Raw genomic sequence first — 22,898 nt, 5'->3', positions numbered from 1 at the left:
ATATTTTTACGTTTCCCAATTTCAGTTGCAAAGTTAAATATTGCACAAGCGTGGGTTTAAAACGTGTGATAAAATTTTATAGATAAGATGTTGATGAACTGCTGTTTCTTTGTGAAATACAAACTTTCCACTAACGAAATTTGAACAAAGCTATGCATAAAGTTTTGTGATAGAGAACTGGAAAAGAAAGAATCTCGTCTGTGTATTTATGTTGGAAAGACAAAGTTCCCATGTTTACTTTATTATTATTTTTTTCTCTGTCTATCGATCAAGTTTGGATTATTTTTTATCTTGGGATTTTCTGATCGGCTACTGTCAATATTTTTGATAATTTTACTCTGTTGTTTCAGCTGGCTATACGGGCTCATTTGCAGGTCGTTTCCATTGTGAGTACTTGCAAGACCGTAGTCAACTTCACCCTCAGCCTCACCCGCAGCCTCAGCCTCAGCCTCAGCCTCAGCCTCAGCCTCAGCCTCAGCCTCAGCCTCAGCCTCAGCCTCAGCCTCAGCCTCAGCCTCAGCCTCAGCCTCAGCCTCAGCCTCAGCCTCAGCCTCAGCCTCAGCCTCAGCCTCAGCCTCAGCCTCAGCCTCAGCCTCAGCCTCAGCCTCAGCCTCAGCCTCAGCCTCACCATCATCCTTTACTTCAACCTCATGACTTGTATGAATCAATTCAGAGAGAGATTGAAAAGCAACGAATTAGAGAGGAGATGATAATATCAGAAATTGCAAGGAGGCGTGTTTTGGAATATGAGGTGAGGAGGGAGCTGATGATGGAGAGAGAACTGGCTCAGCGAAAAGGCGAGGATGGGTTTCCATTTGGCCCATCATCGGGAATTGGGTATGACTCAATTAGGTTTCCACTCGTGGGGATGAGAAGTGTGGGCAGGTCTCTAGAGGAGAGGGTTGCAATGCCACCCAAGGAGAAGGAGAGGCTGAATATAAGGCATGAGAATGCAGAGATTGAGACCCAGCCATTTCAAAGGTGTATGACGGAACCAAGAATTTCTGAAGTTAAGTCTGTCTCGGATAGGGGGAAAGAGAAAGAGAAAGTGGTTTTGCTGGTTAGTACTCATTCCTTGTTACCACTCCATGTGTTTTTTCTTGTATGCAAGACTTTAATTTGGTGGCCTCAAGTACAATGAAATTGTTTTATTTTCAATTCTCCACCCTTGAAAAGAAAAGAGTTTTTTGAGACTGAATAGAGTAAGTGTAACGTAAAAGAGTATTGAGTTTCTATTTCATTACAATCTGCTTGTGGATGCAAGGCTTTGGTAAAAGTTTATGGTAATTAATCCCAGAATAGTTGTAGCTTACTATGTTTTAGTTTGTAAAAAATCATAAACCTTTTCCTTTGAGGATATTACACCCCAAAGACCAAACTGATTATAGACAAATAATTTTCCGAGAATGTCTCTAATTGAAAGGATAGAGTAATCATTTCAAAATCATTAAATATTGCCCAATTGATTTAACAAGATAAGTTTATTTTTGTTGCCTAATCAATGTCTGAAGTCGTTTAGCCTTCAACTTTTTAATCCTTTTGATCGTGGCTTTGCCTTTTTCTTAAGACTATCATTAGAAGAATATGAGTTTGGAAGCTGAAGGCCGAATGATCCTTTATGGTGTCATCACCTTATTTTAGTTCTCTACTTTTTATTTGCCGTCACTGGCAAGTTTGTATAGATGAGTGAAACTTGAAAATTTTCTTTTCGGCATATCTAACGTTTTAACTGCCAAAATTCTAACACCTTTAAATTTGTTTTCATATATTTTGAACTGGCTAGTTAGTTATTAATACTGCAGAATAAGCAATGGAAAATTTTTCATTTCGAAGATATTGTCCAAGAGGTTGTTTGATAAAACTGAGTTCTAAATGAGGACAATGTAAATTTAAGTGGTGAGTTTATTAAGCTGCTGGATTCTAAGTAGTACTGAAAGCTGTGTTTGCAGTCTGAACTATAAACACCCTGCATATTTTTTATTTTTATCACGTTGTTCAAGCATGCCGACAATTCTTATACAGTGTGTCCTATATGAACTTGTGTGTGCACAGATTTCTGTTATTTGTACTCCATTTTTCCTACTTTTATCATGATATTAATAGGTAATGCAGTGGGTAGCTGTCCACCTTCAACAAAAAATCCTTATTTTCATCTTTTCTATCTTTAGTTTTCTGCATGCTATCTATGGTTATTTGCATGCTATCTATGGTTATTGGCAGGCGCTAACTCCATAATTCTTCAGGAGAATTATTTAGCTCTAGTGGTAAGATATTTTTTATTTTTTCTGCTTGTTCCCTTTTTTGCATTTGGTTCTGGAATTTTTGGCGGGGGGAGGGGGTGGAGTTGCCGCAGACCGGGTTCTGGCCCAAGGCCTTGGGCCTCAACATATCAGGGGGCCTCAAAAAACATCAAAGTCCAAAATTATCATATTTTGGACGAAATTTATGGAATTCTTGCATTAAATATTTGCTTGAAGATGTAGTAGACTAGTAGTGTAAATAAAAGAAAGGTTGTCCCACTACACAATAATGACATTTTTTTTTTCTTTTTTAAATATAGAAAATTTTAGGTAATAAATGGTAGCCACCACTCATATGCCTCACAGGTTTTATAAGGCTTTAGTTTTATTTCTTAAATGCGAAATTTGATTCTTGAACCAATAAAATGGTGAGTGAGTTTCATCATCTTAATGTTCTTTATTATGAGAAATTGTGTTTGAATTGACCATGATTGATGTTAAAGAGATTACTACGCTGGTAAAAGAAATTCTTTCGGGGCCTTATAATATTTCGTCTCCTTGGGCCTCAACATTTTCAGGGCTGGCCCTTGGAGTTGGATTGGAAGAGATGGGAGGGCTTTTTGCCTTTTGGTATTTTCTCTCACATGGTGGACATTTTTGAGTTTTGTAGGCCAAACCCCTTGAATATCTATCTAGAGAGAAGAGAAAGGCTGCAACATCATCTGTAGTAGATGATGATGAGCTTCCATCAGCTGCTATCTCAAGGAAGAAAGCTAAAGAGGAGTGGAGTTGTGCTCTCTGTCAGGTTAGTGCCACCAGTGAGCGAGCCCTAAAGGACCACGTGCAGGGAAAGAAACACAAGTCCAAAGAGGCTGCATTGAGAGCTCAGAGGGGTGGCAAAAACTATAACATTGGTCTTTTTCCAAAGAAAGCTGCCATGCCAGTCACGGTTTCAGGAACTAAAAATCTAGGTTTTGAGGGAGTGAAATCTGCAACTCAATTAATGCACCTCAATAAGATGGGGGAGATGAGCTCAGAGAAAAACAATATGCCACTATTGCAGGAAATCCGAAAACTGGACAACTTAAAGAATAACCAATTGGAAGTTCTAGAAATACAGAAGGATGGAAACAGCAAGAAAAAAAATTATAAATTTTGGTGTGAAATGTGCCAGGTAGGAGCCTTCTCTCGAAGTGTCATGAATGCTCATAGGAAAGGGAAGAAACATGTAAAACGACTCCACGAATTTGATCAAAATGGAGCTGATTCGTCCAAACTGAAGAAGTCTGTAGTACAAGTTAATGATTCAGAATGGGTTGCTGGTGATGGGAAGAACACAGCAATGGAAAATGTTGGCAAGGCAGTGGATGTAGTGAGCTCAGAGGATCACAAGACCATCGAGATAGCCAATTCTGAAGATCACAAGGCCATGGAAGCGGCCAAGCAGGAAGGTAATGAGGCCATGAGTTCATCCGAGGGAGATGATAAAGAGAACAATGATGTTGCCGAGCAAGAATATAATGCGACCATGGATGCAACCAAGCCAGTAAATAACAAGGACAATGATACAGTCCATACAGAATATACTGAGGCCATGAATGCAGCCAGGCCAGATGATAACGAGGCCAATGATGCAGTCCGGACAGAATATAAAGTGGCAGCGGATGCAGCCAAGCCAGATGATTATGAGGCTGATGATGTAGTCAAGCTGGAATTCACTGAGGCCATGGTTGCAGCCAAGCCAGAAGATAACAAGGCTGATGATGCAGCTGAGCCAGAATTTAGCGAGACCGCGAATGCAGCCAAGCCAGACCATAACCAGCTCGATGATGAATTTGAGGCTTAAGATGATGAGATATTTTGATTCCCAAGTTGAGCTCTTAGACCACATGTGGATTGAAAAACTAATTTTCCCTGATTCCATCTTCCCCTAATTTGAGTGGTCAGTTTACTGGTAATCAGTAGTATGTTTCATAGAACGTTCAGACTTTTTCTAAAAATTTAATTTCTGCCGGACTTTTCAGGAATATAACTATTCCTGTTGAAATATGTTATCAAGTTGGCAATTGGGTGATTGCAGATGTTGGATTCTGAAGAACCAGAAAATTTTTGGTGTAAATTTTGCTACTTTGGTGCGTATATTCTCGCTTAAATATATCATTGTAACCCGCCAAACTTACCATTGTGGGACATAAGTAATAACAACGTAAAATTTATCTCGTGGCCTGTTTGTAACAATAATTGTCCAATGGCGATTAGATTAAGGTTGCTTTCCACTTCAACCTGCAACTATCCACCCAGAAATTTCCAATTACAAAGTGATATGGCCTACAAATACGATTTTTTAAGTAACAATGTCACACTTAAAAAATCACAATTGCAGCTTTAATAACTTGGTTCAACCGATGAAGACTTGCATAGACAATAAAAACACCAGGGCCTAATTACACCGAAGCTCTTGTATCCCTCGCATTTCTCGTATGACGTTCTCCGAGGCAAAACCCATCGCCGCAAAACGAGAAATGTTACACGTACAGAAATCTCTTACAAATTGTTTGATAAATTGCGAGCTGACAAACATTCATTAAATGTTGGACACAACACAGTTAAATCAACCAATACAATGTTGCCACCTCATCATATTTCCTGTAATTTTTATCCGTACAAACAGCTTTATTCATGCAAAACAATGACTGGATATTAACCATGTGACTAGACAAAGCATGCTAAGATTCCATATTCATGTTTTTCTTCATTGCAAAGGGCAGAAAAGATAAGTAGTTCCATGAGACAAATATACTATACAATACATATATAACAATTGTTTCCAACATGTCAAGTATGCTGAATATAAAGAACTAGGTATTGCTCTACTTAAGGAATTACATTAAACTACAGACAAAATGCAATTAAAAACTGGCAAGTGGCAACCAACTTGGAGAAGCACCGAAAGTTCACCAGCCTCCCGAATGTCGATTAGTTGAGCCTTGATAATCAAACTCTCAATGCAACTGGGTCCTGCCACGAAATTTTTCGCTTACCAACCCGGGTCGAACCCTCCCCAGCATTTCTACACACTGACAATTTCAAGTCATTATGCTGGTCATCATGTAAACCTCTAACCAAACCTTTCCTTGCATCATCAAGCTTTAAAGGTTCATAATTACTCTGAAAATCATCATCCCCTGTCTGTTGAAGAACAAACTGTTACAACACAAAAATTGAAAATTTGTAATTTATAAGAAGATGAACTCAGGAACCTACCGAAATTTCATTTAAGTCAAAGATTGGAGCTCGACTTGGCAAACGAGCTTCTCTCCCACTAGTGTCCTGGTTCAAATCAAAAGCTGCAACTGAGTTTCTCAGACCAGTATCATTTGCACCACATATTCTTTCCCTCTCATTCAAATCAATGACCAGTGGCTTGTTTCGCATTAAAGTTTCTTTCCTAATGTTTATCCTTCCTCTGTAGTTCATATCAGAATTTGGAGTTAAAGCGAAATGAGAATCTTGCTTTTTACCATGTAATTTTTGCTTGCGCTCAATATTAGTAACTGGTAATGCAGAACGAGGAGCAGCTTCTTTTCCAATGTATTTCCTCTTGGGTTTGGACTCTGGAGCCTGGGGAATTCTTTTCAGGGAGGTAACTTTTTTACTGAACATTTGATCCTTCTTTTTCTTTATAATATGGCTTACTGCATATGGTGCTGGTTGTACAAGTTGCTGTTCTTGCGACGAATTCAAAAACTTCGTTTCGAGAAGATACTTGTGTCTCTTCTGCAAAAATCTAAGAAATAATGAGCCCAATTAGCTACTAATCATTAAAACAACGTGAAGAGATCAACTGCACAAATATATGCAAGAAATACTTCACCACAAAAAAAAAAAAAAATAATAATAATAAATAAATAAATAAATTTGATTACAATTCGATCATGCACAAGCAAGCAAGTATTACTTGACCATAAATGTTGCCATATAAAATAGGGAAAATGCTCCTTCTACATAAGTGTTTACATGATGTATTACATAGTGATGAAGAGTCAAAATGGAAGTGGAGAAGTAGTTGATTGATGAGATTTTGATCCAATCAAATCTCGCCACATCTTTTGTTGGTAAACCATTATGTAACTTGTTATGTACATTTGGCACAAACCGATAAAATAAACCCACAATTTCTCCCAAATCCAAATAGGCAGGCAAACTACCAGCTATATGAAGCATTAGAGAAATATCCAATTATTGTTTTCACACGCAGATAGGAAATAAACTAGCATTTATCAATATACAACAATTAATGGCTGAAAATCATTAGCATACACATCTTCATAACGCATAAAATTGCATACCGAACTTCAGCTGTCAGTATCTGCCTCCTCTGTTTTGCAGTCTGCAGTTTGTTTCTCATTCCATTGGATTCCTGAAAAACAATTTTGATTGTAAACTAGCTTGCCAGTAACTGAAGAGGACTCCAACACAACAGAGAAGTATCAAATATTAATACAATTAGGCATTCGATTCATCGAATAACCAAGTAAAGAAAAGCATGATCTTACCAAGAAAAAGTACCAATACATTAAAACAAGAATTACGAACATACATGAGTGTTATTAGAGGGCAAATATGTAGATCTAGCATTATAGTCCATATACTTGGAAAGACCTTAATCGTTGACCGAGAACCTCCTAATTCATGAAATATATAATATTAAAAATACAAATAAAACCAGACTATGATTTGAAAAACCAATATTATAAAGACAGTAAGAATTACTAGGCAAATCACAATAATCTTGCCGAGAAACAGAAGATCTTGCAAGAAAAGATTTTCAACAGGAAAATAAATAACAAATACAAATTAATAAATCATAAATCCCTTAAAACCCCAAGAAACGTCACGAGGGAAATCAATAAGCAATAGATTGAACAGAAATCTCAAAAAAAAAAGAAAAACCCAGAAAACATCAAGAAACAACAGAAAAATCAACAAAAATACCCCAGAACAATCATAAAAACCCAAGAAACAAATCGCCAAATAAAACTTCAGATCCTTAATCAACAAACCTTTTGTAGTTCCTGGTAGTCTTGCAAGAGACTCTGATGCTTCAATTTGGCCTTATCACCCTCATTCAGACCAACAGTATAAGATGACGTTGAATCCAAGGAAACCCCTTTCATCTTTTTAGACATCATCAGATCACAGAATATAGAAAGCCCTTCTCACAAGAACTCCGAATCTTGTATAAAAGGAAATTAATAAGGCGATAAGGATGAATATGGAAGAGCGGTGGAGAAGAAATAAAGAAAGGTCAGTAAAGATAAATACAACAGAAAGAAAGGACAGAAAGAGAGGAAAAATATAGAGGAAGTGGGAAGGTTCCTTGTTTGCTTTCCTGTTTTCCCTGTGAAAAAACTCTGACCAAGACAACAAATTAAAGGCCCAAAAAGCCCACCTAAATTGTGGCAAAAATAATAAAAACATTGTTTCTTTACACGACAGTGAAGTTGATGATGAAGATGGGGATTTTTGAAGGGGTTGCAGAAGGGCAATTGTGACAACCAATCTCACTTTTTAATTTTTTTTGGTTGTGTGCGTAAGGTGGGTTTGGTCTATCCGTCTAAAACTTGAAACTTTCGTTTTTCTTTCTTCTACATAGACATAAATTTTGGTCCAGCTGGGCCATTAGACAGAAAGAGAGAGTTGGGTGGAGTTATTCTTGTTTTCCCACTCTTTCTGCTGAATATAGATGCCAATGTGGACATAGAGTAGAAGAGAGAGATGGAGATAGAAAGAGAAAAAAAAATGTAGGTTTTTATTATTTCTAGAGAGAGACAGAGATGATGATGATGATGGGATTTGCTGAAAAGGCAAAGATGGGTAGAAGAGAGAGAGAGGGAGGAAGCGAGCGCTGTTTGTTGATGTGTGTTTGCAGCAGGTACCTTGGTTTAGGCTTTGGTCTTGTGACAGTGATATGCTTTCTCTTTAATTTATTTTATTGTACCTGGACCCATCTTGTGAAATTACAATTTTACCCTTCTTGGCATTTTAATGGGTAATCTCCAAGATGTTGCTATGAATCTTCTGTTGAGCTTTCACACTTGTGGTCAGTCAAGTCTGAGGATAGTTGGGTCATTTGACGTGTTATTTCTTGAATCAATGGCATCTATAGTCTGTACCTACTTTCTGGAATTTTCTTAACACCAACCTAGTGGGAAGTGACTTCAAAGATCCATAAAAACCCTTAAAAAAATCCTAATTCACCGTTGAATGGGTAGTATAGTAATTACGCAATCCATGTCCTCTGCTATACCTGTGTGCTATAAAAATAAGTGGAATATAAACTTCACAAGACCTGTTTTACAGGCCACATTGCTGGTCCCTCCCCCGTTTGCGTGACGGATTATTCTATATGTATTAAGGAAAAAAATGTATGTACCGAGGGGGGACTACCGAACCGTGTCCCCCGTCTCACATAACACGTGGGTCCTGCGTGTGTTAAATAATATCGAACCGTGGTTCTCACCTTTTATTGTGAGTAGTAAGTAAAAGATTAGGTAAAAAAAATCGATACGTATAGCATGATCCATGTATTAAATGGGCGTACCAAATGATGTCTTTCATCTCACAATGCATGGAAGTTTCACGTGAATTTAAAAATGTCGACATGTGAGTTCTCACCCCTATTGTAAGTAGTAGATAAAAAATTCGATACATAGAATATTGTCCGTAGCAGAGCTCTTTACATAAACTTGCTCTTTACATAAACTTGATGACTACAAGAATTAAACTACTTCTACGTCATGCTATACACTTTGCTTTACACCTTGAACATGTGGCAATTTTTTAATAATTGGATTAAAGTTGTTTTAATAAAACTTCTTGGACAGGCCCAATCAGCCTATCCATATAGCATCCCCCAAGTTGTTTTTGTCAAAAATAATTTGAGATCTTGTAAGTATAAGAGAAGTAAACCTAGTGGTATAAGATGTACACATAGCATCACTCCAAATACAAATATTTATCTAGACTTTGTTTGATTCTCATTTTTTTTTAAAATATATTTTTTCCTTTTCTTTTCAACCACACATTTTTTTAATAAAATAATATTAAACGTAAATTTAAAAAAATTTCTTACTTTTTAGCTACACGTTCTCCATCAAATCTCTATTCTAAAATGCATTTTTTGCAAAAAAAATAGGCATCAAACAAGCTCTTAGTGTTTGTGTGTTTATGTATATATTGTATGTATAGGTAGAAAGAGAAAGAGGGGATGTTACAATTGGAGTGCATTGAATAAATATGTATCGTGATGCCTTCTTGCCATTGGCTTTTGGCAATTTGACATGGACATGGGGGGAAGACTAAACTTAGGGGCAACAAACACCTTTTTTTTTTTTTTTTTTTGGTGTATTTCTTTTATCTTGATGATGCCATCTTACATTGGCTGTGTTTGAATTTGAAAACTCAGGCCAATTTGACATGGACATGGGGGGAAGACTAAACTTAGGGGCAACAAACACCTTTTTTTTTTTTTTTTTTGGTGTATTTCTTTTATCTTGATGATGCCATCTTACATTGGCTGTGTTTGAATTTGAAAACTCAGGCACACACAATTAAGGGATAAATTTCTTATCAATTAAGTATCGAAATATAAAAAATATATAATGATCTGGATTATTATTCTCATTAATAAGGTTGAACTTCTAAAATGAAATATTAAGTCTTAATATGGCTCAAAGCTCATTAAACTCAAATGAGTAATTTGATTTGATTAAAACTCAAAAAATAAGCACAAAATTTTATGATTGGTCTGCTCCTCCATCCGGTGAGGGTATTTTAAGAGAGAAAATTTTCATTGGCTAACATATAAAGGTTGAACTCCAATTTTGAGAACCCCCCACCGCTCCCTTTTTAGAGGTTTGTGAGAGAGGTAAATCGTGGGATTGGCACGCACACACACACATATGTGTGTGTGTTATAAATGCAAACACTTAACTACTGAGGTAAAAAAAGATTGTATAGTGAATATCACACAATTTTTGCATAGCACGTCTAATTGTGTGTCTTTCTTTTTCGTGGTTCTTGCAATTTGTACAAATTCTATTGTTTAATAAGATTCATCCATTTAGAAATTGGAGTTTGCCAACATTTTTCTTACATTCTTTGGATCAGTCGAGCAAGAGTACCGTTGCCAAAGTCAACATTGACTAAAAGAGGATGCCAAGTTATTGAAATTCATTCTCGCAAGTTACTAACCAAGTTAGCGGTCCAATTCCAACATCACTTGACCCCCTTTCTTGACCAGCTGACCCCAAGAAAGTAAATTCATTACCAAATTATTATATTTCGTGTTCTATCAAAGTAACACGTTATTTCTGATTGGCCATTTGATTACAAAGTTCGTTTTGAACATCTTTTTCTACGACGTGTTTAGTAAAATAAATTATCACAAGTCATTATTAAAAAATTTAAACCTTTATTTATCATATAGTTTCAAATAATGTTTATAATCGAAGTCTTACCTTTTTGGGGACAGTCTTCTTCCTAGTCAAAGGAAGGAAGATAAATTCACACAATTTGATCGTTAATACTGGTTTTTTTTCTTTTCTTTCTTTCTTTTTTTTTTTCACATTGAGTGCTTGAGTTATCTATTAAAAGATGAGGTTCAACGACTCTTGTGAGAATTAATGGAGTCGTTGGACACAAAAATTGTTTTTCTGTTCGTAATTACAAAAAATTCCAAATGAACATTTTTAAAGGTTTGTGCATGCTACTAAATGACGATCATGTTGTAGACAGCTTGACCGTTGTTGCACTGTTTATATCATATCACTTTAGCCTATGTTTGACAACCATTATTTGGGAAAAATAGAGTTTTGAATAATTATTTTTAGGAAAATGTGTGGTTAAAAAGTAGAGAAAAGTTTTATAATTACGAGCAAAATATTTTATTGTGTAAATGTGTGATTGAAAATGAAAACGTAGAAAAAAGAGTTTTAAAATAATAATTGTCGAATAGGGCTTAATGTGTGACAAGGAGTTTTGATGACCAATACAAAAGGAAGTGACCGATGGTTTGATCTTTCTTCGGCTGAATAGAGTAACACAAATGATTCAATTTTAGGCAGGCAGCATCATGGAAACAAGGACCAATTCGCGCAGGGAAAATGTCATGCCCATAGTTAACACAAGAATCTGTTCTCCTTTTACAAATTAAAATTCTTAATTTTGTTTTAATTTGTTTTTGGACGTCACATTACAAAACTACCAATGCAAGATCTGATCATATAATGTAGCAGGTGAGTTCTTGTCGTATGTGCTGCATTCTTACAATGTTGCAGAGCCAAGTCATCGGAAGAATTTGGCCAGCTCATCTAATTTTCTATTTTTTATTGGGTTAATTTCACAAACGATCACTGAACTTACAAAAAAATTATAAAACGGTCACTAAAGTTTAAAACTTTCAGTAACAGTCACTTAAGTATTGAGACACTTTAAAAAATGGTCACTGAAGTTTAAAAACTTTTGAGCTACTTTTGCGATAATTTTTCGACCACTTCCGACCATCGATACTACCGAATTTTAATACCGTTGGAAAGCCTACAATGTCTTCTTCAATTACAACAAAAATCTCCTCCAAACACCAAAGGATTCGGCCGGAATAAACCCACAAAGTTGGCTACCCGAAAAAGCAAAAATCTGCCCAAATTTTCAGATTTTAGGTGGACTTTTGCAGCGATTTTTTGACAACTTCCGACCACCAAAATAGCCAAATTTTGATACCGTTGGAAAGTTCACAATGTCCTCTTTAATAAGTATTCAAAATCTCTCCAAAACTCCAAAGGATTCGGCCGGAATAAACATCCCAGATTTTCGCCTTTTTGAGATGCCGACTTTGCGGGTTTATTCTGGTCGAATCCTTCGGAGTTTGGGGGAGATTTTGGATGATAATTGAAGATAACATTGTAGGCTTTCCAACGATATCAAAATTCGGCGGTCTTGGTGGTCGAAAGTCGCTGGAAAATTGCCGTAAAAGTCACCCAAAAATCTAAAAATTTGGGCAGATTTTCAGATTTTTTGGGGCGACTTTTGCGGTGATTTCCTGGTCGAATTCCTTGGTGTTATAGAGAGATTTTGAGTGGTAATTGAAGAGCACGTTGTGGGCTTTCCAACGGTATCAAAATTCGATGATATTGGTGGTTGGAAGTAGCCGAAAAATTGTCGCAAATGTAACAAAAACTAAAAAAGTGTTTTTTTCAACTTTAGTGACCGTTTCAGAAACTTTTTAAACGTTAGTTACCGTTTTTTAAAGCGTCACAATACTTAAGTGAGCGTTACTGAAAATTTTAAACTTCAGTGACCGTTTTGTAATTTTTCTATAAGTTCAATGACCATTTGTGAAATTAACCCTTTTTTTTATTATGTTACATTTTAGAAATAAAGAAAAACTAAAAGAGATCAACCAACTTGGCCAAACCCATCTTATTAGAAGTTTTTATTCATTCTGTCAACGAGTGTAAAATTGTGGAGGGGGACCTACGAGAAACAAGAAGGCAAAGTGACGAAATAAACTTCAGTCCTGCTACACGTACAACACTGGTTCATAGCGTGGGTTATAGTGCTGACGTGGAAAAAAAAACCAAAAATTCAAATATTAAAAGAAGTAAAAACGGTTTATATTGTATTTTGTATCTTCAAAGGCCTGACTGAAAACCTAACCCCTCCCAAGCTCTCCACTACCGTCGTTACAAAATCGCTTGAAACTTGTTAAATTCTTGAATGAAAACAATATGAAAGGCTTCATCATTGAAGCAAGAAACAATATTGAATTGAACTCCATAAAAGGAGGAAAGAAATACAAAGGAACCGGAATGAGTTCCATATAAAAGACACTCCATTGTAGGAGGAAGATAACCTCCATGGAAGGGAGGGGAAGAAGAAATTCTCCAATGAACTATAATGAACACCCAGTGATGTATTTATGGAGTAAGAGACCAACTAACTAACTACTAACCTAACTATCATAACCACTAACTAACTAAACTAACTAACGTAGTTGTGGACAACTGAGACAGTTGGGATGATCTGTGGAAGAAGCTGGAGTTGAATTTGATCTGTTGGAATTGAGATATCTGGAATCAAGAATCTGGGAATTGGAGTTGGAAGATTCTGGTGTAAGCTAGACTATTATGATACACCCCCCTCAAGATGGACTTGGAAGATCAACAATAGTCGATCTTGAAGATTAAAGAAAGTATTGGAGAGAGAAAAAACATTCCTTCATGTTGATGTGCTCTACTAATTCCTGTGTGGTCTTATCTCTGCCATAATAAATGGCTGCCACGAGAACAGAACCCAATGCATGACTTCCACTAATAATTTTTGATAGAGAACTCTGAGACTTGGCATTGCTAGACTGACTGTAATTTGTAAGCAAATGGAAATAGAACTGTCCAGAACTTTTCACGTCTATAATGATCCGGTAATCTGAAATGAAATCTTCAAACAAGAGACTTCCAAATCGTGAGCAGGATTCTGGATTCATAGCGAAAAATGTATATGATTCTGAACAGGAGAGGATTTCACTATCTGAAGCCAAAGTTATCTTCAGATTTCACTATCCTTGAGGTCAGCTCCATTTCAGAACTGAAATAGCAGCAGCACAGCTAGAAGCCATGAGAAAATGCTCTGATACCATGTTAAATTCTTGAATGAAAACAATATGAAAGGCTTCATCATTGAAGCAAGAAACAATATTGAATTGAACTCCATAAAAGGAGGAAAGAAATACAAAGGAATAGGAATGAGCTCCATATAAAAGACACTCCAATACTCCATTGTAGGAGGAAGATAACCTCCATGGAAGGGAGTGATTGGTAGAAGAAATTCTCCAGTGAACTACAACGAATACCCAGTGATGTATTTATAGAGTAAGAGACCAACTAACTAACAACTAACCTAACTATCATAACCACTAACTAGTGAAACTAACTAAAACAGCTATGGACAACTGAGACAGCTAGGATGATATGTGGAAGAAGCTGGAGTTGAATCTGATCCGTTGGAACTGAGATATCTGGGATCAAGAATTTGGGAATTGGAGTTGGAAGATTTTGGTGTAAGCTAGAATAGTCTGATACTCTCAAAATTTTCAAGCGATCATCGACTGTACCTCCGGCCAGAAAAATGTTAGCACTACTCCCCTAGTTCTTCCCCGGTTCCTTGTTAAGAAAAAAACCCTCTAGCTGCGATAAATTTTGAGGCAACCATTGAACTACCTCCGGCTGCCACATAACCAATACCACAATCGTTACAACCCCTTCGTCGGCAATAGACGGCCATTGAACTACCTCCTTCGTGTAGAATTGGCAGTAAATGATGAAAGAGAGTCTGGTTGTCGATAAGTTCAGGTTGAGTTAGACTAAAGGGAAACAGTGTCTAGTTTGTTTGAATAAAAATATCGCCACTTTTTTTAGTCATTTTAATCAGATTCTTCAAACAATTTGGAACATTCTAGGGGTTTTGTGGTTTCAAGAAATAGTACCAGATTGTTTGAATGAAACTCTTATCTCAGTTTCTAGCTTTTTCTTGAAATTTCTTTAGCTTTAATCTAGAATTCTTAAGGGTTTTACGAATTTTCAGTATTGATATATTGTAGCATAAAGGAGGAATTTTATTAAGACAGATAAGAAGGTTGAATTTTTACTAATATTTTTAAAAATGAGAGAAGAAAATCCATCTGATAACAGAGTGAAATCATCAAAATTTGCTAATAAAAACCATGCTCCAAAGTATAATTACAGCAATGTGAAGGGGAACAACAATTCCTCAAAGACAAAATCCTCATGGGAGTCTCACATTGTGAAGGGGTTTACAGGTACGGAGAAAAAAATAAAAAACAAAGTACAAACCATATCACAAGGCCAGAAATTGCCACTAGCTGGTTCCGGCATTGGGAACCAAAAGAACCAGTCTGCGGTTTCACAATCAAGAGTCAAGAGGTCGCTTATTGGTGATCTATCTTGTTCAATTTAAACCGCACTAGTTCATCCACATACGGTGAATGTCAACAACAAGACAAAGTCTTTGGGAGGTTCTCAAGATTTATTTCTTAAGATTGATCGTTTGAGGAACCTACACCAAGAATCGAAAGAAAGAAAGTCCAAATTGCAAGTTGAGTTATAAGAGTATAAAAGAAACCCCTAGATTTTGGACCTTGAGAGAGAGCTTGAACTGAAAAAGAGTGAAATTGATGGCCTTATCCAGAAGAGTGAAATTGATGAACTGAATGTGAGAGGGACAGTCTAACTGAATAATTTGATTGATTTTGACTTCTGTTTCAAACAAGCAGGATAATTTCAACCCAGTTCTCTGAATTTTTTTCGTGTTCTCACCGAAAACAAACCCATCGCGAGAGGTGGATCTGTCGAGAAATTTTTCTTCGAGGTTTCGCCTCTGGGTATTCAAAGTGGTTTGGGGATTTTCAACTTCAGTGGGAATAAATAAATAATGGGCCATGTTAGGGTGAAATGAATGAAAAACCAATAAACTAACTCACTTTTCCCTTCCTTTTTTCTTAACTTAGACGGCCACATCAGCAAATTTGAAATGTTGTCAAAATTGTTGTGAACTCGAACTGTACAACCAGCTTTACTCAAGAAACTTGAAACCCTTTGACCATGATTTGACTTGAAAGTTCACCACTGGCACGATCAAATCTATTATAACATGCATGACAAATTTTATGCACAAGTCTTTATTTTATAGCAGTAACATGGTTTTTATATAGAATTTTCACATTTCATGATGTAGTATTTTTTTTAAATTTATTTCTCCATGCCCCAATTTGATAAAGTAATATTTCGTAGCATATTTGTGCATATATTTCAAGTCAAGAATCTTTACATGAAATGATGAATTCCAAAATTTACATTTTCTAGTTCTCCAATGGTTTTACTCCCGATTATAGTAGAAGGAAATTATAATCCACAATCTAAATGCCTAATTTTGTGAGTACTCATGCCATATACGTGATTCTAGGCACTTTTCTATTTTTGAGTCATTTCCTAAATGAATTTTCATTATTTTCTTCTCCTCTTTTTCCATAACCTCAATTAGGAGGTCGCCATGAGTTATTTGGGAGTTGTAGAGAGTTTGGGAAGGTATGGATTTGAATTCCATTCAAAACATTCCCTCTTATCCACTTTTCAAATCTTGCAGGTCCGATCACCCTACATGGATGAACCATGACCCGTATTTTCCAACATTTTTCACTCGCACATGGTGAGTTTGACCCGAACCACAAGTGACAACTAATATCACATGTTAGGTTCTTCTCAAGGTCTATCTCACAAAAAATCATATGCCAAATAGATTGTGCGACCAACGAGTAATATTAGAGCTTACGGTATTATAAATCTGTTATGAATATATAGTAGCTCTATTAGATAAACATTACACCTCGCTATATCGTAAACTCATTTTCTAATATTTATTCAAGTATTTTCGACCCCTGAAGTAATTATGAAATATACTTGAACCCTACATCATATCATTGTATTAACAATTATAATCTATACCCTAAAAGGTTAAATACAATGTCCAGCCACGGAATACAAATATAAATATTGGTCAAAATAGTTTGTCTTTCCTACTTGAATCCATCAACTTTAAATTAGCTAATTTCCTAGAGATGTCTCATCAAACTAAATCAATCATAGTCAGAGGTAATATACTAAAGTAGCAATATTAAAATAAAATCTCAAGAATAGTCCAATATTGAAATAAAATCTCAAGAATAGTCAAAAGTCATAAAAAGGTATATATTAGGTTAATAAACATCAAGGTCTCACACAATGAGAAGGTAGGGATTTATTCACTCATTTATCCATTATTGTTCATAAAAACACAAGTGTTATGAAACACATGCTACGACGTTTTCTTCATTTCTTATGGCATATGTCATATTCTTTATAAACAAATATCACCGTATAAATCCTAGTTCAGGTACTCCCCGATACCTAACTTGAGTTCTTCTTATGTTTATTCCTTAGGTAATCTCCAATCAGAACTTGATTTGGCTATAGAACATGTCTGAATGATAGAGAAATTCATATTGATTACTTGTTGTAATCTCATTTTGACATCTCATCAAGATGACTGGATCATGTACACAACGTGATCACTTTGTTTCATCTCAGCATACCTCAAAGTGTTTGAGGCGATTGGTTGTGTGAGAGAGCCAGTTTCATCATCTCGTAATCCTAATGATAGATTATATATGAACACAAAATTATTCATCTATGGGTACACAAAACTCAATCAAAAGTTTTTTCGATACACTAAGCCCTTGTTTGAGCCCCATTCTTTTGGAAGAAATTCATTTTTCAACAGTATTTTGACTTCATTTCAACCACATATTCTTCAATAAAATAATATTATACGCAAATTCAAAACTTTTCCTTACACGCATAAATATCATGAATCTCATATTCTCAATTAGTATCATTAGATACACAATACATCTATACCAAATAATTTCTTTAATTGCCAAAATATACATTACAAGATATGCTTTTTGCTATTCTATATAATAAGAGTGCACAAGGTTAATGACTATTTATGCTCGATTAACTCTCATTTTTAGTCAATATTTGCACATCTATTCCAATAACAAGTTATTCTCTCAACAACAAAATAGAATAACTGAGGCCAATACCATTCAGGTATCGCAATACCCTTTCTAAGGATAATATTGATATCTACTGACTAGATCCATGGCATGATAAATGTTAGAACAAGTATACATCATAGCATATTTCTAACTCCTAATCGTACTAGATATAGTTCTCTAGATATTTTTGTGTGTTCTTGTGGAGTCTTTGGACATATGTAAAGAGTCATACAGCCGTCTTCAGATATAGGAGTATCAACAATGTAGTAATTTCATAGTTAAAAATATTCTAGAGTCTTTATAGTATACAACTCTTATGACAGAGTAAAAGGACTAGAATAATTATTTTAACACAAATGTACAATTTGCTAAACACGTCATTAATCTCAAAGATTGAGAATAACCATTTCAAAATGATCTCAATATACTTTTTCTCGTACTTAGAAAGTATAATGTCATCAACATCAAAATCAGTATTACAACTTACCATCCGATTTTTACATAAATGTAGTGGCCTTCACCCACAAGATGATATTTTATACGAGATTTAAACCCTGCTAAAACTCAAGTACCACTGTTAAAATGATTGTATTAGGCACAAGTGTAACATAAAGCTATCACAATACTTAAAGGTCTTTAATTATTGCGGTTCTCTTTAATTAATTCTCAACTGAGAATAAAATTGCAGTCATGAGGTTTCCTTGGGGTAACTCTAAATTTCAAACATACTTTCACAGTTTGCATCTATCGTGCAGAAGTGAATCCCACTTATAAGAAAAAAATTATTTAACTCAATAAACTCATATTGAGTATAATGTATTTTTTTTTTTTCAAAAAATGAGCTTTATCTATCATAAACTAATTAGTCTTTCACTTAATTTTTAACTTCTTGAATGTTCTCAATGAACATAATGTCTAATTAGAACTTTTGCCATATCTCAAATTAGAATGAAATTCTGTACTCCATATATACTTCCATCACTTTCCTGAAAATTCTCCACTGATTTTCTAAACCAAGAATTATTGAAATTAAATATCTCTTAGCTCCCACTATAAATCAAGAATTATTGAATTTTGATAGTTCTTAAATGGCTCCCATTCGGGAAGATATTTCCCACTCGGAAACATATTACTCACACTTTGATGGAAAGTTCAGAGATATATCTCGCTCTTAATAGACTCATGTTCTCAAACCCATTATCAGGAATTTATATAGCCGATTATGAGTCTAAGATAACCCATATTTGTTTATCTACGTGTCCAAAGCTTATATATATTCTAAAAGTATAACAAAGAGAAAACTCTATTAAGTGACATGTTGTACTTAACCAACCATATTTCTAAAACTACATAAAAATTGGGCTGCATTATCTCAAGCCTCATCATATTTAGCAATATTCCATTCTTTCTATCCAATACATCATATGATTTTTGTGAACAAGGTATAGTCAATCCAATAAAAAAATTTCTTTCATAACCTAGATCACTGAACTCTCGTTATAAAGATTCACGCTCTCAAAGTCTCCATTTAGAAAAGTTTAAATCAATACAATATCTTCAACTTAAGAAATCAAAAGCACAACTGAAATACATAAATCCATCTATAGTTGTAATGAAAAATGAAGTTCCATCTCTATCTCTCTTAATCATAACCAACAAAAATATTCGGATTGATTTATTTTACAGAAGTTTAGCTCTTATAGTTATAAATGATTTTCTCAATTCAAAACTTCAAACCATTGCATAGATATCCAGAACCATAATAAACGTCACCAATGTGAGTACGAACATAACTATCACGTATAAGTAAGAATCCACTATTAGGAGAACAATATCTAAGATCAACTTTAATGGAGTATTTGATACTGTCTTAATATCAAATAGGAGGTCACTTTCTCTACTTTACAACAGTATGTTACATGTACCAGTCATATAAACCTCAACTCCATGTTCATTATTTGTATATATCTATTTTGTATCATGTTAAAGACTTGATAATAGATCTCATATAAATTGGGTTTCTAACTTTTGAATCCAATATTCACACAAGATAAGATCCAATATTTATAGTGTTGACACGTAAACAAACTAAGAGGAACATATTTAAGTGCAATATCATTTAGCTTAACTACTTTAAAGTTAAGAGATTTAAACTGTATGATGCAAACATTTGAATTTTTATAATATTGGTCCTCTACCAAAACCACTTTCATGTACTTTTATTTGATATCTTCTTGGTCTCCTTTTTCAACGTCCTCACCTATCCCGCATTTTTTTAGCTTATTTAAAATTAATATTCAAATTTTTATGCAAACTAGAACATTGCTACATAAGTATCTGCTAAGACTTAGCAATAGTTGTACGTCTTTTAACTCACATAGTAGATAGTGTTGATATAGAAAATTGACACTTCAATTTATAAGTTACAATGACCTTCAAAGTTCTCATATATTGAGAACATACTAGTTTGAACTACTACTTATCTAAAAAAATGCGACCAACAAAAATGTCAACATTATGTTAACTATGAATTAAGTCTCATTTGAGAAAAAGATCATCTATAACAGAACTTAACAATTCAAATGCTCAAGTGCTAGACTCTATATTTTTTCTTACTTGACGAAGTTCTGATATTTGTTCTATAGAGTAGTATGACCCATATTAGGTCTTCTATTACGTAGTTGATGCTCTTTAAAATACATGTTTTTCTAGTACACTCAGAATCTTGTTATGCCAAATGTTATTGAATTTAGCTTATCGCCTTTATTAATATAAACAATTATAGATTTTAATGTCATGATCCATTAGATTTTAGAGACATTTTATTCTCAATCAATGCCCATTTATATACATATTCCATTTTGCATTATGCAAATTAACGTATATGATAGTTCAATGTTCTACATAGAGTTGAAAATTCACCATGTTCCTAATCATCTATGCAACTCTATTGTTTCATCTATGCAATTCTATAGTTCTAAGAGAGAATTACATTAGTTCTTTCAGTTTGGGAACTCCCACCCAGTTGGTGAACTAAATTGTTTCAGGTGAAAATTTCTCTAAATCTTCCAATCACCGAACTATCACTCAATTGATAATTAATAGGTCTAAATAAGAATCTCACTATTTTACTGAATTTAGCATTTGAAACAATTCGCGAATTAATAGATATTGTGCAATTCAATAACGTAATTCCATAATGTAGAATAAAAGTATAAATATGCATGTTTATCCGATTATTACATATACTTACAAATTAATTCTTCCAAAATATAATTTCAATTATAATTAAAGAATAAAACTCACTTCATTTAAGTTTTATTATACAAATTCTCAATCCCACTTGAATATCTATTCAACATAATCCCAACAAATGGAGAGTGGCATCCAAATTTTCATATTCTGCTTGTCATAAAAAATGTCCCAAAATTATTCACATATTCCACTATGCTATATTCCAAATCCATTAATTAATTTTAATAAGCACGTAACTTTTCAACATGTTACATATCCATTGTCTTTCTAGCATTCCCTCTAAAGATGCTATAAGTGTGCATAAATCCAGCCATATCTGATCAAGTACAAAAAATTGAAACAAGCTACAATAGATTCCATAACCTAATCAATGACTCACACAATTCATGAACATATATAAAACGAAGTATTTTAAAATGTTTTTAGAGTATTTTTCATTTTCAAAAATAAAAATAAAAATGTGAGTACTTCAAAAAATAACTCACACTAGCCAAAAATCACATTATAAATATTCTTGATTTTATAAAAAAAAATTCAAAATTTAAACAATATGTATTTTAAGCTATCCAAAAATTATTTAATTATACTAAAAAATCAAGAATAATTCAAGGACCAATATGCAATTTTTAGAATTGAAATCAGATCCTGTACGCCCCTTCATGTGTGGGAAAATATGTAATTATTTTTTAAATTAATAGAAAAATGAGAGGGCACATCAGCTCCTTCACGTCGTCCTCGATTTTTTTAATTAGTCATCATGACTAATTTTGACATTTTAAGTTCATCTATATGGTCAAATTTAACAAAATCAGTTTTTAAGATCGCTTGTTGGACACCAATAGATATGTCCAAGAGTGGAAATGGCAGGAAAAAAAATAAAAAAAATAAAATAAAAAATAAAATAAAAAATCATTCAAAATTTTCAATTTTTCAATCAAACTTTGAGAGGTCATAAATTCTTCATTTCAAAGCCAAAATTATTGATCTTTATGTTGTTGGAAAGGGTTTAAAAATATCTACCCAACCATACTAAATGGAATGCATGAAATAAGTGTAGCATTATCATGTGATGAAGTTTTGAATTTTTATCAGTTTTCATGCAAAAAAATTAGATTCATCAAATTTCGAGAGATCATAACTTCTTCAATCCAAGGTCAAAAATAATGATCTTTATATTGGTAAAAATGTCTCAAGAAGATCTATCCAGATGAAAACCATTAAATATAGTGTAGAAGAAGTTATCATATAATGAAGTTTTGGATTTTACCAATTTCATTTAAAAATTTAGATTTTCATCCAAACTTTAAAATCTCATGACTTCTTCGTTTTAAGTCCAAAATTTAAATTTTTTATATAGTTGGAAAGTTTATTGAAATACCTTTCTAATTATACTAATCTTACTGCATAATTATTAATATACAAAAAAGAGTAAATTTTCAAATGATGCCGTAAAAATCGCATAAGGTTTGAAAACCTTACATACAAAGTTCATAACCTTATTGAAATCATGTAATAACATATCTAAGCATGAAATATTGCAAGGGATTCAACCTTAAAACTTTGATACCAATGTAACATTTTGTATAGGGTTGGCAACGATTTGGTTCAGCCAAAACGATCACTGAACCACCAATTTTTTGGCTATACCATAATCACACAATAACCACATAAGTTGGATCGGTTTAGCTCGGTTCGTATCTCGATTCGAATTGGTTCGGACAGTTAATAAC

General features: G+C 34.3%; 2 protein-coding genes across 2 annotated transcripts; one reads left to right on the top strand and one right to left on the bottom strand.

The window, feature by feature from the left end:
* Positions 1 to 605: 605 nt before the first annotated feature.
* LOC111403778 lies at positions 606 to 4,367 on the top strand. The gene is made up of 2 exons (XM_023032399.1): positions 606 to 1,060; positions 2,911 to 4,367. Exons 1-2 carry the CDS (start codon positions 707 to 709, stop codon positions 4,084 to 4,086), a joined length of 1,530 nt encoding a protein of 509 aa, XP_022888167.1. The 5' UTR covers positions 606 to 706; the 3' UTR covers positions 4,087 to 4,367.
* Positions 4,368 to 4,953: 586 nt separating this feature from the next.
* LOC111403779 lies at positions 4,954 to 8,146 on the bottom strand. The gene is made up of 4 exons (XM_023032401.1): positions 7,304 to 8,146; positions 6,590 to 6,660; positions 5,505 to 6,027; positions 4,954 to 5,429 (listed from the first exon to the last, which is right to left on the bottom strand). The coding sequence occupies exons 1-4, from the start codon at positions 7,430 to 7,432 to the stop codon at positions 5,235 to 5,237; spliced, it is 918 nt and encodes a 305-aa protein (XP_022888169.1). The 5' UTR covers positions 7,433 to 8,146; the 3' UTR covers positions 4,954 to 5,234.
* Positions 8,147 to 22,898: the final 14,752 nt, after the last annotated feature.

This window comes from Olea europaea, chromosome 11 (genome assembly GCF_002742605.1).
Source record: "Olea europaea var. sylvestris chromosome 11, O_europaea_v1, whole genome shotgun sequence".
Classification (NCBI taxonomy): Eukaryota; Viridiplantae; Streptophyta; class Magnoliopsida; order Lamiales; family Oleaceae; genus Olea; species Olea europaea.
Note: the sequence above shows the minus strand (reverse complement) of the source record. Positions and strands in the feature narration are given on the sequence as shown.